Source organism: Pangasianodon hypophthalmus, chromosome 19, assembly GCF_027358585.1.
Source record: "Pangasianodon hypophthalmus isolate fPanHyp1 chromosome 19, fPanHyp1.pri, whole genome shotgun sequence".
Taxonomy (NCBI): Eukaryota; Metazoa; Chordata; class Actinopteri; order Siluriformes; family Pangasiidae; genus Pangasianodon; species Pangasianodon hypophthalmus.
The window spans coordinates 16,924,117-16,940,422 of NC_069728.1; the positions used below are offsets into that span (position 1 = coordinate 16,924,117).

Here is a 16,306-nt window from a genome sequence, read left to right on the forward strand (position 1 = left end):
CGTATCTGATACAGATTTTTGAATTTTAAAAATGAAAAAATTGAAATCATTTACTCTTGTGCTCACTTTGTTTTTTGTTTGTTTGTTTGTTTGTTTTGTTTTTGTTTTTTTGGTTGACGGTATACACATGAGCTCTATGAGATAAATAAAGCGAATATTTTGAATATTCGACCCTCACTGTTGCAAATTAAATATAATATTTCAAAATAAAAAAGATAACCTAAAAAAAATGTAAAAGGTATTCATTGTTATTTGAAAACAATGCGGTAAAGGGGCGTGATTTTTTTTGTTTCTTCTTGCAATATCAGAATTTTCATGTAAACAAACCTACATGAACATCTCTTCAAGCTTGCTCTTTAGATCTTTTCCTACTTAATATTGATTTTTAACATTAAAGATTAGTGATTTTTTTATTTTGTACAAATATTTAACAGTTTTTAGGTCGGGAACTTGAACGCAGCAAACAGCGCATCGATTTCTGGGTAAAACCACTCAATTGAGGCGGAGGTGAAACTGAGCACGTGCCTCACGTCATGTCCCATTTTGAGGTAAAATAAACAAATTACAGTATAATACGAATACTTTAGATGAAAACGGGATGTTTGTCGGAATGTATTTTAAACGATATGTTGGTGTTAAATTCAGACAAAGTCGCTAAAGAGCTGCATTCCTACATAAACTGGCTAGCAAGCTAATCACAACAGTCTCTGCTTGAGCGCGAGACGTCAGTGTTGCCTTGGTGACTAACGGTTCACTTTTTTTTTTCACACTAGCATCTCTTGCTAACTTCTTTCTTTAAAACAATGTAGTGAAATTAAACCATTTGTGGCTCTTCCATGGGGGATTTCTGACTTCTGTCGACGTCATTTTATATTTCTTAAAATAAGTCTTCATAAATAGGTGCTAAAATGTTCACAGGAAACGGTGTCTTGAAAAATTGCCATATTTAATGACACTAGCCCATGGCTAATAATATCAAAATGGCAGCCTAACTATGGGACAACTAACTATGCAGAGCACAGGAGAAAAAAAAATCCTAAATGTCTCGCTTATATTTACTTTTATCTGGTCTCCATAATCCATCCAATATAAGTTGCACTTCCAATATAAGATTAGCAGTTTTTAATTTAACATCCTTAATAAAACTTATGGTGGAGTTTGGTTAGTGGTCATTATTTCATTCTTAGTATAGAGTTAATTCCCATTTCTGTTGTTTAGTACAATAATTAATCATCCATCCATGTTTCAGAAATAAAATCTGTATGTTTTCATGTTCTTTTGAATCTGTTTCTGTTATTTTCTTCAGATTTCTTTGAAAATGTGTCTCTTTCCCCCAAACAACTGTGCATGTACATGTGATATGACATTCATAACACAGATAAACTGTTATGTAAGAATATGCATAAATATGTAAATACAGAGAAAATTAGCATTTTCATTCTTTCCACTCAAACTTTAACACTTAGCTGGATGGTAGACTTTTAGGTGATTCTGCAGTAATAAGCAATAAACAATAAACAGACAAATATAACAGTACATATCTGAAGTACAGTACTGTGCAAAAGTCTTAGGCACATGCAAAGAAATGCTGTAGAGCAAAGATGCCTTCAAAAATAATAAAACTAAATGCTTCTGCATTAAAAAAAAATACTATAAAGAGCAGTAAACAGTAATAAATGAAACAAAGTCAATATTTGGCGTGACGATCCTTCGCTTAAAAAAAAAAAAAACAGTATCTCCGGTGCAGTGTGTGCAGTTTTATAAGGAAATGAGCTGTAAGTGTTACTGAGCGTCTTGCAGAAGCAGCCGCAGTTCTTCTGGAGACTTTGACTGTCGACTCGCTTCTTATTTTTACAGCGAAACCCAGCAGCCTTCATTATGTTTTTTTGTCTGAAAAATGTCTCTTATGTAATCTGCTGCTTTCTTTACTGACATACAAACATTTTTCTGTAACATTTTAATTTTGTGCTGGAAAACTAATGTTCGGAAATCTAAAAAGTTTTTGTACTGAATCAATAATCAGAAGTCATAAAATAAAAATCTATAACAAAGTTTGTACTAAAAAAATAGGGTGCCTAAGACTTTTGCACAGTACTGTAATCCTTTTACAGATCTGTTGTCTAATGTCCACATGGCTGATTAGAGTGTTTGAACACGTCTGAGCGCTGACTGGCTCAGAACAAAGAAAAGCCCAGCATATTTAATCACTTTCTAACTATCATCATATTAACATTATTTGTAAGTATTAGATCTGACATTTCATTTGAGACCTCTTTAATCCTTTTAGGTCAAAATATTCAGCCTTTTTTTCTCTTTTGCATGAAAAACAAAAGTACCGTTTTTTTTGAATGAATGAATGAATGAATTTTTTCAGTAGCATCCATAATAAATACAGTCAGCTGATGTTAACTATATACTTCTCTAATGCTAGCCAAGCCAAAACATGCATTAAAAGATTTTATTCCATGTTAATGAAGTCAAAATATTCTCCAGTTACCCTGATTCAGTTCAGCTTAGCTACAACATGACAATTTTTATTATCACTACCATTATTTCATTATTAATACGTCATCATGCTTTCTTAGCTGAACTTCGTTGACCAAAATCCTAATTTAGTTAGCTAATATAGATAAGTAATATTTTCAGATAAAATCTGGTAGGCAGTTTCAGGTAACTTGAGCCAGTACATAGTCAAGCTAGTTCTTGTGGGTTTTTTTCCTGTTGAATAATATCTGTGCACAGATACTTAGGCACGTTTTACCATAAAGCTTAAGAGCTTACCCAGGAAAATGTATAACACCGGAGAACTTTTGGTATATCTGTACTTTTTTTGGAACACGGTAACGTTTCGACTATAGACATTTTGAATTTCCTTAACGGGGAATCAATAAACGTACATCTTATCTTATAGACAACTGTTTATTTTACAGTGCGGAGGGTGAGCAACGGTGTCGCAGCTAAGTGGATTCACGTCGCTGGATATAGAATGATGTCATCAGGTATCCATGTGTTGAAGTATATTTGTGCTTTTACTTGACAGGATATGCAAACCGTGGCATTGATGCTAAGCTTGTCCAGGCGGTGAGACACTTTGCAGTTCAGTATGAGTTTATTTCTCACATTCATAACACTGGAATAGCTTTTTTTAATATTACTGAATAATGAAAGCATGGGTCTCTGGAGAGCTAGTGGTTAGGCCACAGTGCTCTCACCTCTGCAGCCCGGGTTCGATTCCCGGCCAGGGAACTGACCCCAGCCACTGGGGTTGCATTCAACAGTGCGCTCTCAGTGCTTGCCCCAAGCCCGGATAAAATCGGGGAGGGTTGCTTCATGAAGGGCAGTTGACGTAAAAACTGTGCTAAATCAAATACGCAGACCAATGATCCACTGTGGCGACCCCTGTTGGGAGCAGCCAAAGGAACAACAACAACAACAACAACAACTGAATAACGAAAGCAAATGCTGTATTTTGCTGTTCTGTGTGAAAAACTAATTGTTCAGTGAAGTGAATTAAATGATGGCTTAAAATATATGTTTCGATTGTGTATCCTCGGGGTGTATTCTATTAGAGGCTTGAATTTATAGAGGAATAGAGGCTCATTCATGGCAGTGTTTTGTCTGTATTTTTGCAGACGTGTGGTCTTGTGCATGAAGCTTTATCTGATCAGATGGACTGGAAACAGACAGACAGGTGAGAGACGTTTTCTCTTTAAACTCATTTTCAGTATGTTTCGTCTTTAAGGTTTTGGGAATTATGAATGATGTTGAGAGGTTTCGTTCAATAGAATAATAATGACTTTAGAAAAGCAAAAACTTAAGAAATAGATTTAATAATTTCAATCTGTTATTCATTAAATAAGCTCATGCTAAGAAGAACAGTGTGTTTCTGCATGTTAAAGGGATGCATATTTGAATATCCAATTATTTATTGATTATTGAATATACGATTATTGGAAATTTCATGACTCAGATTGGAAAGTTTACAAAAAAGGTAAATATTTTGCAATGAGGAAAAATCCTAGCCAAAAATCAGCGCAAGAACTTGAGTCAAAAACAAACATCAATATTAATTTCATTTTCTGCACTAAATTACATTAGGGTTTTTTTTCTTTACAGTGTTTATGGGTCCTTCAGATTAGATTTATATTTCATTTTGCAAATGTAATAAGTATTAAATTATCTTAAATTTGAATATATTACATCATTTTGAGTTGTATGCTATAAACATACCTACATGTGCAGACATTTTTTAAAACCAAATCTTTCTGATCACGTGTAATCAGTTACTATGGACATCAATTTTGACGTAATTCCCGATATTTATGTGAGAAATCACATTTTACATCAGATGCTGTCAGGGCCTCACAGTGTTTTTGATACAGTTCTCTACTGAGGATCTTGAGAAGTGTTTGTTTTTTTGATTGAAGCAGACAATTACCTGACACATAAATGTTGTTTATATGTCAAACACTTTGTTGTATATGACTTAAGCATCATGATTCTTTAGGATTATTACAGAGTTATGTATATGAAAGGATTTGCCTCGTTTTTGTTAATTAGGGCTCGTCGATATAACGATATGATATGGATATTATAGATATTGTGATATATTTTTGTTATATTTTTAAATAAAAAAAAAAAAAAGATAATAACTACAGAGTGCCTAGAAGTAGCTGAATTTTTAAAAATGTAGAATGTATTTTTTTTCCCAGATTATTAGATTTTCTCCTATTTTTCAGTGTAAATATTTATTTATTTAAAATATTATAAATTTGTTTATTAGTAATCATAAATTCCTTAGTAGTTATAACTTTTCTGTTTAATACAAAACTTCTGTATTGCTGGCAGTTTGTGAGTAAGCCTATATATCACAATGCGTGTTTTGCATCACAGAAATGCCTTTGAGTATATTGATAGGATATAATTTTTGTCATATCGCCCCAGCCCTACAGTTAATGTCCTTGTAACAGCCAGACTTTTATTTTAGGATTTTAAGGTTATTTTGAATTAAAATTTTTCTTTCTTTCTTTCTTTCTTTTCATTTTTTAAATATCTGGAAATGTGTTTTTTTTCTTATATATGGAGTATCATCATTGCAAATCTGGCCTTTAAGGAAATCTCCGCCCTGAATATTTCGAAATATTTGTGATGCGCTTAGCGATTCTGGTGCTAAATTGTTGATTGTTGCTGCATTCTCATTATTCCTGTGAGAAGTCACAGAGTGACATTGCTAGCACAGTTACAGTGGCACTTAATTGGGAAAATTTTCAAAGATCTCAAACATAAGGGATAATGGTCAGTTTTTGCTGTTATCTCCTAAAAACAAAAGAGTAAGAGGTTCCTTCTTCACTCACCTTTTCCAGAGATGTTCAACATCATAGAAATGAGAGCCAATATAGTGGAGACAGTAAAAAGTTGGACTCAGTGTCCCAGAATGCGATGCAGTCGTATAATGCCGTTGTGCTGGGTTATGGCAGAGACTCGGCTTGACTAGTAGGTGATATATGAAATATACGAAAATGCGCAATGGCTTTTCATGCATTAGCATGAAAGTTGAAGCCGATCTGTTTGAGCAGAGTGTACAGATAAGGAAATGAGAGAGCTGGACAAACTAAAAGACTAAAGTGCCGCTGCATCGCTCCCTTTAGTAAAGGTAAAGTGAGGGCTAAATCCCACTGCACCACTATCAGCAGGTACTTGAACAGCATTGTGAGTAATGCAGTGTAAAGTAATGTTTATTATTAAATAAATCTTGAGCATTGTTGAAGCCTGAGTATATTTGTGAGTATATTTTGGTATATAATGTTACGTCCTGGGAATAGCATATTGTAAACCTTGTCCCAAAATTCAGGCTTGGCTCTTGTTCCATTCCTCTTAACAAAAATAGTGATTGCCCTTTCTAAATTTTTTTTTGTTGTTGTTCTAAAAACCACATCGGATTTTTGCGTTGATCATTATGAAAATGTCTATTTCTTGCTATTTATTTAAGCACTTAATTAATTGTTCTTTTAGATCAAGGGAGGACTCAAAGCATCCTGCTCCGTGTGCCCTCTGGCCAGTGGACCTGAAATTAACACACACTGACTGCAATCCTGGGAATACTTTGGTCCACTTTCAAGGTCAATATGCTACCATATGTGAGCTGGACTACAACATTCTCCAAGTGGAAATTCAGAATGTCCCCAAAACAACAGTATCTATGGAAGTTGGAGACTTGTGCTTGGTGGAAGATTTGCTATCTAGTCGCTGGTACAGGGGAAGAGTTCAGAACAAATCAGGAGATTTGTTTGATGTGTTCCTGCTGGATCATGGAAATATTCTTACCGTTGGTCCCAACCATTTGTCTACAATTTCTGATTCCTTACTCATGCTCCCACCAAAGATCGTTTGTGGGTTCATTGCTAATGTGCTGCCAGTTCAGGAATGCTGGGACCAACCATCGGAGGCATATTTCTCCTCTTTGATAGGCAGACAAATCAAAGGTTATATCCATGGTCTTCTGCCGTACAAGGTACTTATTCTGGAAGTGCCAGAAATAACCAAAGATTTAATAAGATTGAGCTTAGGCAGACATGTGGATACAGACACGTTTCTGCTACTGGTGGAACTGGTGATAGAAGTACCAATTCAACAAAGCTGTGAGTCTGTCCCAGATTTGCTCATTGAAAAGCAAATTGCACATGAGATTTCCTTTAAATCCTCTAATTTATGTGGCTATGAAAATATTCTTTCGCTCAGTGGCCCTAAGTTGGTTGTTGGACAGAAGGAAAGAGTTAGAATAGCTGCTGCCGTAAACCCTGGGTTATTTTACTGCCAGTTGTCCTCTGCTGCAAAGGACCTGAAAGAGATGTCAGAAAAATTGGCACTTGTGTGTGAGTCGAGGAATGGTGACTTCAGAGACAGCCCTGGCGAAAATATGGGCTTACTATGTGCGATCAAAGGCAAAGATGAGAAATGGCACAGAGGTTTTGTGCAGTGCCTCCCCGTTAACTCCCAAGTTCGAGTTGTGTTTGTTGACTATGGATATTGTGAATCTGTAAAAGTGGAAAACATCATTCAGTTACCATCAGATTTTCTCCTGAGACCAGTCATGACATTTCCATGTTCTCTTTCTTGTTTGGGTGGCAAAGACAAAGCCACAGTGAACCAGCAACTGGTGCTTCTCAGAAAAGGATTACTGGGTAAGGAGCTTGTGATTACAGTCGATGACTTAAGCAAGGAAAAGAATGTCTGTTCAGTCATGCTCAGCAAAGTGGTTGAATGTGCACTTATCAGAACAGTACAATCTAAAGAAGTCGATAAAATGACAAGCACTGGTATTCTCCCTAATGTGCACCGATTGTGTTACATCCCAAATGAGACAAAAAAGGTGGGAATCTCAAAAAATTTGGTCGCTTTTGAACATATACAGGATGGTTCTGTGTTTCAGGGTTACGTCGAGCATGTTCAGAGTCCTCATGATTTCTGGATGAGAACATCAAAGTCCAATGATCGATTTGAGGCCATGATGAATAGACTGACCAATTGGTTTAGTAGATTACAACTGAATGAGGAAACCCTTCAGGATCCAGTGCCTGGGCAACTCTGTTGCGCCATGTACGAAAAAGACATGCATTACTACAGAGCTCTTGTGGTGGATATTCTTGAGTATGGTGCTGAGGTGTTTTTTATTGACTTTGGAAACACAGAAAAGGTGCCAAGCATGTTGATAAAGAAAATACCCACTGAATTTACTGTGGAGCCAGAATTTGCTTTTAATTGTTCCTTGGCTCATGTTGTTCCACTGGAAGATGTCTGGACAGCTGCAGCAACAGACTTCTTCAGGAACGCCACCTCAAATAAAGCACTCCTGGTTGACGTCATTTACAGAAAGAGTGATGTGTTTGTTGTGGAGTTGTACGAGAAAGGGTTTGAGAAAAGTGAAAGTATTACAACGCTTTTAACAAGTGCAAATATGGCAGAATACTGGACATACAGTGTGATAAAAACTCCTGGCACACCTGTAGAAAAAAATAACAAAACAGGCAAGACTGGCAAGACATTTGTGAGAGGGCGGTTTCCTGAGAATTCTTGTAAAAGTGTGTCACAGAAACTCCCTAGCAAGGTGATAAGGCAAGAAATTGCCACGGACAAACAAATCCACCCTGAGACACAAAAATGCAGTGCTGAAGAAATTTTTAAAGGTCAGAAACTTAAGCCAGGCGCTGTGATTAGTGTCCAGTGTTCACATGTCGGTTCCCCATCAGATTTTTGGTGCCAGAACAAGAAAAACAAGAAGGACTTGGACAGATTAATGGAAGGACTACAAATGTTTTACACGACAAACAACTCTGTGTTGCAGCCCCACAGTGTATGTTGTGCTGTCCGGTTTCACCTGGATAATAAGTGGTACAGGGGGTGCATTCTTGGAGGAACAGATCTAAATGTTAAGGTGATTCTAGTTGACTATGGCATGGTTGTGCAAGAAAATCTGCAGAACCTTCAAGCGCTAAATCCTGAGTTCCTTGAGCTTGAAGGGCAAGCATTCAGATGTAGTTTGTACAACTTAATTGACCCAGTTGGAGGACATGTGTGGACTGACGAAGCAAGCACATTGTTCAAGGATTTTACTTCTGGAAGTTCATGTAATCTGAGATGCAAAATCTACTCCCAGGTCTATGTTGCAAAAAAAGGCCTCTGCAATGTGGTTGACTTGTACACACCTCTTCAACGAGCCTCCACACATCTCATAGAAAGGGGTGTTGCCAAGGAAATACAGTGTCCAAACCAACTACCTCCATCTGTCTATCCATGTACTTTTGTTTATTCTTCTTTTGGCATTACCCTTGGAAGTGAAGAGTTGGTGTTCCCCACTCATGTTGTCAGTCCGTGGGAAATTTATCTCCAGCTGGACAGAAATACTGAAATTATTGAGCAGCTTATGGACAGAGCTATGAAGTTAAGTGAAGAATTAATGAGTCAGATGCATACCGGTAAAACTGGCAGTGTTTGCTTGGCCAAATATTCTGAAGACGGTAAGTGGTACAGGTCATTTGTTTGGCCTGCTCAGTCCAGTCTACACTTTAATGTATTCTTTGTAGATTATGGAACCAAGCAGGTTGCTGAAAAAAAGAATGTGTTATCTATCCCCATAAAGGCAGTTGATTTGCTTTTGACACCCATGCAAGCTTTAAGGTGTAGTCTTTTAAGTATTCCTGAGGAGGAACATTTGCCTAAAGTTAATACATGGCTTGAGAAGGCCACTCTCAACAAGGGGCTTCGAGCAAAGTTTGTAGCAACAAACAGCAGTGGGCATTTCATTTGTGACCTGTTTGATGGTGAAATTCATATCAATGAGAAAGTAAGAGAGATTATTGCAATTCATGGACAAAAAAGTAAATCTGTCAGAAAACCTATGAGTGATTGCTGCAAAGAAGTTGTGAATATATCTTCTGGGGGCAACAAATTTAAGAGCAAGGGGAAACATGCGGAATCTGTGGTCAAATCACAGAGGACGCCAGGCCGTACCAAAGTCATACAGGGAAATGGACAGTCGTGTCAAAAGAAATCATCAAAATTAAAATCTCCACAAAAGTCTCACAGTCTAAATGGTAGTCCGGCAAAAAATGGCCAGGGAAAAGAAAAACATAGCCTGAAGCCCACAAAGCAACTGCAGAAAGAAAAGCACTGCACTATTCCAAGCACTTCTAACTTACAGCCCTCTAAGGTGTTGCCAAAAGTTAGTGATCTACCAGCCATCAAAATCACACCAGGTTTCAGAAGCATGGGGTTCATTTCTCACTATGACTCTATTGATAGCTTCTTTATCCAAATGGAAAAGGATGAAAAAAAAATCCTTAAAATGAGGGAGGAACTAAATAGCAGCCCTTTCATAGAAAGTTTGCAAAGTGTTACCTCAAGTGTAAAAGTAGGAGATCTGGTTGCTGCTAGGTATGATGAGGACTTGGCCTTATATCGAGCTGCTGTCAACAGTTTAGCATCCAGTGGTTACCTAACAGTTGAATTTGTTGACTATGGAAATACAGCAACTGTTGACAAGAAGAAAATTCACCCATTAGCAAGCAAGTTTATGTCTGAGGCAAGATTAAGCGCTCACTGCAAACTTTCAAAACCATACAATTTGGAGGATGTTGAGTCTTTTCTCAGTGACACACATGACAAACCTTTGATGGTGGAGTTTGTGCAGAATCTTGGCTATGCATGGGAAGTGAGCATTCAGGGACTTGCCCCTTCGAATGAGTCAAGAGAATCTGATCCTGCTGGAGGAACAGAAGACAAGGTACCAGATTCAGGTCAAGCCAAGCAAAGGCAAGAGCTGTATGCAGCAGTACATGAAGATGACACTGCCCTTACAAGTATCTGTGAAAAGACTGAAGCAGATACGGCCAGCATTATAGAACAGGCCAAAAAGTCTGAAAGTGGAACCAAAGACAGTAAAATGGTTCAAGAGAAAACCTTGGAAAAAGTACAGGCCACAAGAGCCACAGGTGGCATGCAGAAATTAAGAACAAAAAGAAAAGCTTGTGCCTACAAATGTAAATGTGACGAGAAACAAGATGTTTGTCAGAGCGATTTGCCACAAAAGCCTGAAATAAATATCAGTGTTGCAGAGAATGAACTTTTGAATATATCAAACAATTCATGTGGTTGGTCTGGTTCAAATACGCTTAAAACCTCTGTTGAACTGCCAGAGAGTGTAGGAGTAGATGGACAGGATATCAGTGTAAAAAAATGTCCGTCTGTTGTACATCAGCCAACTCCAGAAGGCGATTGCCCTGCACCTTTCGCCATTCCCCCAGAGAAGCCAATAGACAAAGAAGATGAGATACAACATCTGTTTCTTGCACCTGTTAAAAAGGATCATGAATACTCAGGATTTGCAGCAGCTGTCACCACACCTGGTGAATTTTACATTGTACTTGAGGACCTACTTCTCATCATGAATGCTGTATCAAATATCCTTGAAGACCTACCAGAAGACTTGGCTCCGTTGCCAGAGGCTCATCTGATTCCTGGCACCGGCTGCCTGGTAAAGTCTGAAGAGAAAAAGAAATGGTGCAGAGCAGAGATAATACAATGTAACGACATATCAGTGATCATTAATCTTGTTGATTATGGGTATTGTGTACATTTAGCATGCCAAGATGTCTGCAACCTTAAAGCACTTCCTGTTGAGCTTGCTGGACTTCCGAAGATCACTTACCCTTGCTTGTTAAGAGGAATTAAGCCAGCTGATGAGCTACAGTGGTCTGACAATGCTGCTATGTTTTTCCAACAGTGTATGTATCAAAAAAATCTTAAGATACACTTCAGGCAGTATGTTTCAGATGCACAGTGGGAGGTTGATGTTGTCACATCTAACAGAAATGTTGCTAAAGAGTTGGTTGATGCTGGTCATGCACACTACATAGACACTGTGCTTGGAATACGGTTTCAGCAAGGGCTAGGCCATAAATGGGAAATCAAGTCCAACTCTGTAGAGAATGTCTCCGAAGCTGTATCTGGCAAGCATGAGCAAACACCATCAAACATGGAGAAAGTGCCACATAGATATTTGGAAGACGTGTCTTCAAATGATGATGAAGAAATTTCTGAAGGCTGTAGTACGGAAGGAGAGACTGAAGACCCCTTCAGTGGACGCTCTGACAAACATGGATCAGCACAGAAAAAAAAGTCTCGTTTAAGCCAATGTAAGTACCTTATTATATTATATTATATTATGTCTGTTACATGTGTGGATTTTACACTGGGCATATACTAAGCATTGAGTGGTTAACATCACTGTAGAAGATTAGCCTTTTGTGTGGAACATAAGAAATGTATTTGTTTTACCACCTGAAAGAATGTACTTTTCCCTGGGAATCCAAGATGCTTTGCCTTTAGCCTAATTTACACACAAAAATATTTTTGAAATGTGGATTTTTGAGATTTGTATTTATGATTTTTTTTTTTTTTTACTCTCAAAACGGTACTCTGTAATTTTGACATGTACAGCATCTTCAAAATTTAACTGCTCTTGAAGCTTCCGTAGCTTTCAAGTCCAGAGTGATCTCAAGAGACAATGGTTGGTAAATACAGACTGCAACCATTGTACCAAATTATTATTATTATTATTATTATTATTATTATGGTTGTGTTATTAGTATTATTACATGGCTAACATATGTTAGCAGCAATTACCTTTATAGTGTATTGATTATTGTGGTAAGAAAAAAAAAGACAAACTGATGTGATAAATTGTCAAAGAAAATCACACAATTTAATGTATGTGTCTAGAAACCAATATCATGGGTGATATTCAGTTTTAACTGAAGACCCCTCTATTCACAACAGCACAGGGAACTTTGCTGTTGAACTCTGTGAACGATTTTCAGTGAGCAGTTTTCTTTCTAGAGTGTACATTTTTAGTTATTTTTGACAAGCTGCTCTTTATTGCTGAATGTATGGTAAATATCAATGGCTGAGGCAACGTTACTATATTTGCTTCGGTGTTTGTTTCTGTAAATAGTTATTTTCTTACCTTTGTAGTTATGTAGAGTATATGATGAAGCATACAGTTTGAAGCCTTTCTCCAGCTTGCTAGAAGGGGCTTTGCAAGAATTCTTACATATCTGGTGAGCATCACTGACGCTCAACTTTGTGTGCTCATGCAGACACAAACCGTAAAATACTGCCATCGCAAGTTTAGTGAAGAACTGGAAACACAGGAGTTGTGCTAAGAATAACATGGAAGTGTTTGTGCAGTGAGCCCATTTACATCATTTAATAGATGTCCTTATCCAGAGCAACTTACAGATGTGCTTTGTAGTTTCTATCAAAAAACATATCCTCATGATAGTTCACTAGGTCAGGATCTGAGAATACCACCAACCTAAAATGTTGGGGGAGGTTAGTATAACGTGAAAGAAAATTTAAAAGACAAAAGTTCAAAGGGTTTGTGATGCAGAGTGGGGTGTGGAAAGAACCTTAAGGTAGGTGGGCACTGCTCTGTTTTTGCTTTAAAGGCAAGCATCAGTGTTGTATATCTGATGCGAGCAGGTACAGGAAGGCAGAAAAGGGAATGCAACAAAAGGCGGTGATGTGGGAGAACTTGGGAAGGTTGAAAACATTGTCTTGCAGCTGCATTGCAAGGGTTCTTGAACATGTTGTATGCATTTTATTTGTCACTTTAACTTACCCAGAACAACTTTCAAATTCCTAAGCAAACTGGCTTCGAAGCGGAATACTATACAGAAACTGCCCTTGTGGCTGTAACTGAAAAGCTTCATGCCACTAGATCAGCCAAACTGTCATCAGTCTTCATCGTCTGCCTTTCAGCAGCCTTTGAAACGGTCAGTCACGGTCAAGACTGTCATGAGCCTTCTACGCTTACTTAACTCATGTTTCTGTACAGATCTCAGTATATGTCACAGACATAGTATCATGGATGGCAGTTCATTAACTGTAACTAAATCCCAGCAAGACTGAACTTCTGTACATCCCTGGGGATGCATCTTCACATCAAGATCTTGTGATCTCCCTGGACAGCATTGAGATCACACCATCTGATGGTGCAAGCAACCTTGAGACAGTTCTGGGCAACCATTTACCCTTCTTGCCTCATATTGCTAAAATGACACAATCACATGGGCTTCTCCTTTAGAACATCAGGAGGATCCGACCTTCTCTGTCCACTGAGGACCCTCAAGTGCTTGTTCAGTCCCTTTGTCTTACCAGTATTGGACACTGCAACTCGCTCCTGGTATGTTTGCCTCTACGTGCCATCTGACCAATATAACTGATACAGAATGCAGCTGCAAGACTTGTTTTCTCCAACATGAAGCCGTTGCTGCATTCTGTGTTCTGCCTTCCTGAAGCTGTTGTCATCAGATTTAAAGAAAACCAAAAATGGACTAGCGTCCACCTATGTTTAGGCACTTACCACACCTTGCTCTGCACAACGCTTCCCTCAGACTTCTAGCATGTCTCACCTGGACCCTCCATTCCTCAAGAAACAGTGAAGACATGCATCAAAACTTTTCTTTGTCCTGGTACCCAAATGGTAGAATGCAGTCTTGTGGTCTTCAATGAGGACTAAAGACCACTTCTATTTAAAAAAAAAAAAAAATCCCTCTTGCTTGTTTTATTTAAAAAATTCCTATTGTCTTATGTCATACTTACCCCCTCCAGCAATGTTTTAGCTTGGTGTTGTTCTTAGTCTCTGACCTAGTGAACTAGCATGAGGATATGTTTTTGATAGAAACTACAAAACAAGTTAGTTCCTGTTTAGTTCCTGTTTATAGTTAGCAGCTATAAACATTCCTTCCCTCCCCAACCTCTTTTTTTTCATTAAGAAGAAAAAATCAGCTTATCATGGTACTGAGAAACCTCAAAGTCCTCTGTCCTGAAAACTTTCCTGTGTCAGGAGACTTAGAGAGCGCTGACACTGGAGACTCGTTCTATAATAGCTTAAAAAAATAGTAGTGTGTCCACCGTACACGTCCCTATTGTTTCAGTAGTAACAATAACTTGTTAGAATGAGTGCATTATTATTAACCTATGATTTTAATTACATCCAAAACATTAACTCCACAGGTGTCAGCGGACTGCAGTGAAGTGGATTCCCTGCGTGTCACAAAACAGGAATTTGCTGAGAAAATGTTTTGATATTTTATTGCTTGATTACTGATAGTTTGATTATTAATCTCTTCCAAAATATTTGGTGAATATGAATATGCTGTCAGTGTACTCTTCTTGAAATTTGGAAGGGTTTTTTTTGTTTGTTTGTTTTTTGTTGTTTTTTTTTAGGATCTTAAGTGTAGGTTTTAAAAACATGGACTTGAGTCCATGAATTTTCATTTGTGGTTTAAAAGAAAACAAACAAGTACTTGATTGTTGTAATTGAGTGTAATAATTATTTTCATCTGTGTTCTTATATTTTTTGGGATTATTGTGCAAAAGCAGATTTTATTTTTTATTTCCCCTGCAGTGAGCATCATATGCAGTGCTTTATTTAAAAAAAAAAATTATTTAGTTATTTTTTTTACTGTGCATATCTGTATGTTTAGTTTGAAATAATGTGTTCAGGAGTTCAGAAGAAGAGTATTGTTTTTGAGATAAGTAGTAAGTTTATTGCGATATTGTCCTTTAAAAAAATAAACAAAAAACCTTTATTACGCATGTTTTTGGCCAAGTTTAGTTTTATTATAGTAGATTATGTAGACATTTATTCCTGGAATAAAATGTGTGAAAAAAAAAATGTGGAAGAAATGTCTTGTGTTTTTAACTGAGGAAGTGTGACAACTGCTCCGTGGAAAGAAAGGCAGGAAATCATGAAAAAGTAAGGAACGAATAAAGATGAATAAAGAAATTTTAAAAAGCATCTGATTAAAAAAATAATCAAGTAAAGAAAACACTAGAGAGAGAAATGGAAAGAAAGAAGGAAAAAGAAAGGAAGAAAAGGACCAGAAAGAGAAAGGGACAGAAGAAAGAAAGAGAGGGAAAGAAATAAAGGGAAATGATGGGAAAAGAGACGGGTAAAATGGGGAAAACGCAAGAGGGAAAAGAAAGAAAGTAGAGAGAAGAAAGAATCAAACAAAGAACAGAAAAAGAAAGGAACGAATTAAAGAAAGGGAATAGAAATAGGTAAGGGGAAATAGATAGAAGGAGCTAAGGAAAGGGAGAAGTGAAGGAAAAAGATAAACGGTGAAAGAAAGAGAAAAGGTTGTTGTCAGAAGTGGGATTCGAACCCACGCCTCCAGGGGAGACTGCGACCTGAACGCAGCGCCTTAGACCGCTCGGCCATCCTGACATGGTGTTCAAGTCTTACCACCAGTCTGATAATCTTCTCCATTACTTTATTTTTAACAAGCCTACAGTCTCCGGAAGTTTGTCTCACCTCGAGATCGATCCTAAAACAACAATCATGTGATAGTTTGATCTGTTGTACGGGCGGATTTCAGGAGTGAGCAGGTGTAGTACAGGAATCTGTACACTAGATGGCAGTATAGAACTATACACCAGGTTACAGCTGCTAGTTACAGTCCATGCTTTAAAATAAGATAATAATGAATTTAAAAATAAAAAAAAAAAAAAGCCAAAATTTGATCTTTCACCAATTTCACGAATTTGATATGTCTAAGACCCCGAGAGCAACTTCATTTGTTTTATTTTAATAATAATGTTTATCATATTTAGTTCCTCGTTCTGTTGTAATTTTAGGTGTGAATATGTCCAGTGTGTGTGTGATGGTACTAGAGGTCAGAGTGTTTTAATTCAATTAATTTTAATTATAATTTCTCTTCATAAATTAAAAGAAAAAGTTTAG

General features: G+C 37.3%; 1 protein-coding gene and 1 non-coding gene across 3 annotated transcripts; one reads left to right on the plus strand and one right to left on the minus strand.

Moving 5' to 3' along the window:
* The first annotated feature begins 396 nt into the window (after positions 1 to 396).
* On the plus strand, positions 397 to 15,209 carry tdrd15 (tudor domain containing 15). 2 transcript variants are annotated; one of them, XM_053241958.1, is made up of 5 exons: positions 397 to 548; positions 2,931 to 2,999; positions 3,633 to 3,691; positions 6,013 to 11,690; positions 12,529 to 12,644. In XM_053241958.1, the coding sequence occupies exons 3-5, from the start codon at positions 3,669 to 3,671 to the stop codon at positions 12,534 to 12,536; spliced, it is 5,709 nt and encodes a 1,902-aa protein (XP_053097933.1). In that variant the 5' UTR covers positions 397 to 548; positions 2,931 to 2,999; positions 3,633 to 3,668; the 3' UTR covers positions 12,537 to 12,644. The 2 variants fall into 2 exon arrangements, with proteins under 2 accessions (XP_053097933.1, XP_026778475.3); XM_026922674.3 differs by lacking the exon at positions 12,529 to 12,644 and adding an exon at positions 14,575 to 15,209 and having other exon boundaries at positions 398 to 548.
* A 498-nt stretch (positions 15,210 to 15,707) lies between these two features.
* trnal-cag (transfer RNA leucine (anticodon CAG)) lies at positions 15,708 to 15,790 on the minus strand. Its single transcript has one exon. It is a non-coding gene; the product is annotated as a tRNA-Leu (tRNA).
* Between the last annotated feature and the right edge of the window lie 516 nt (positions 15,791 to 16,306).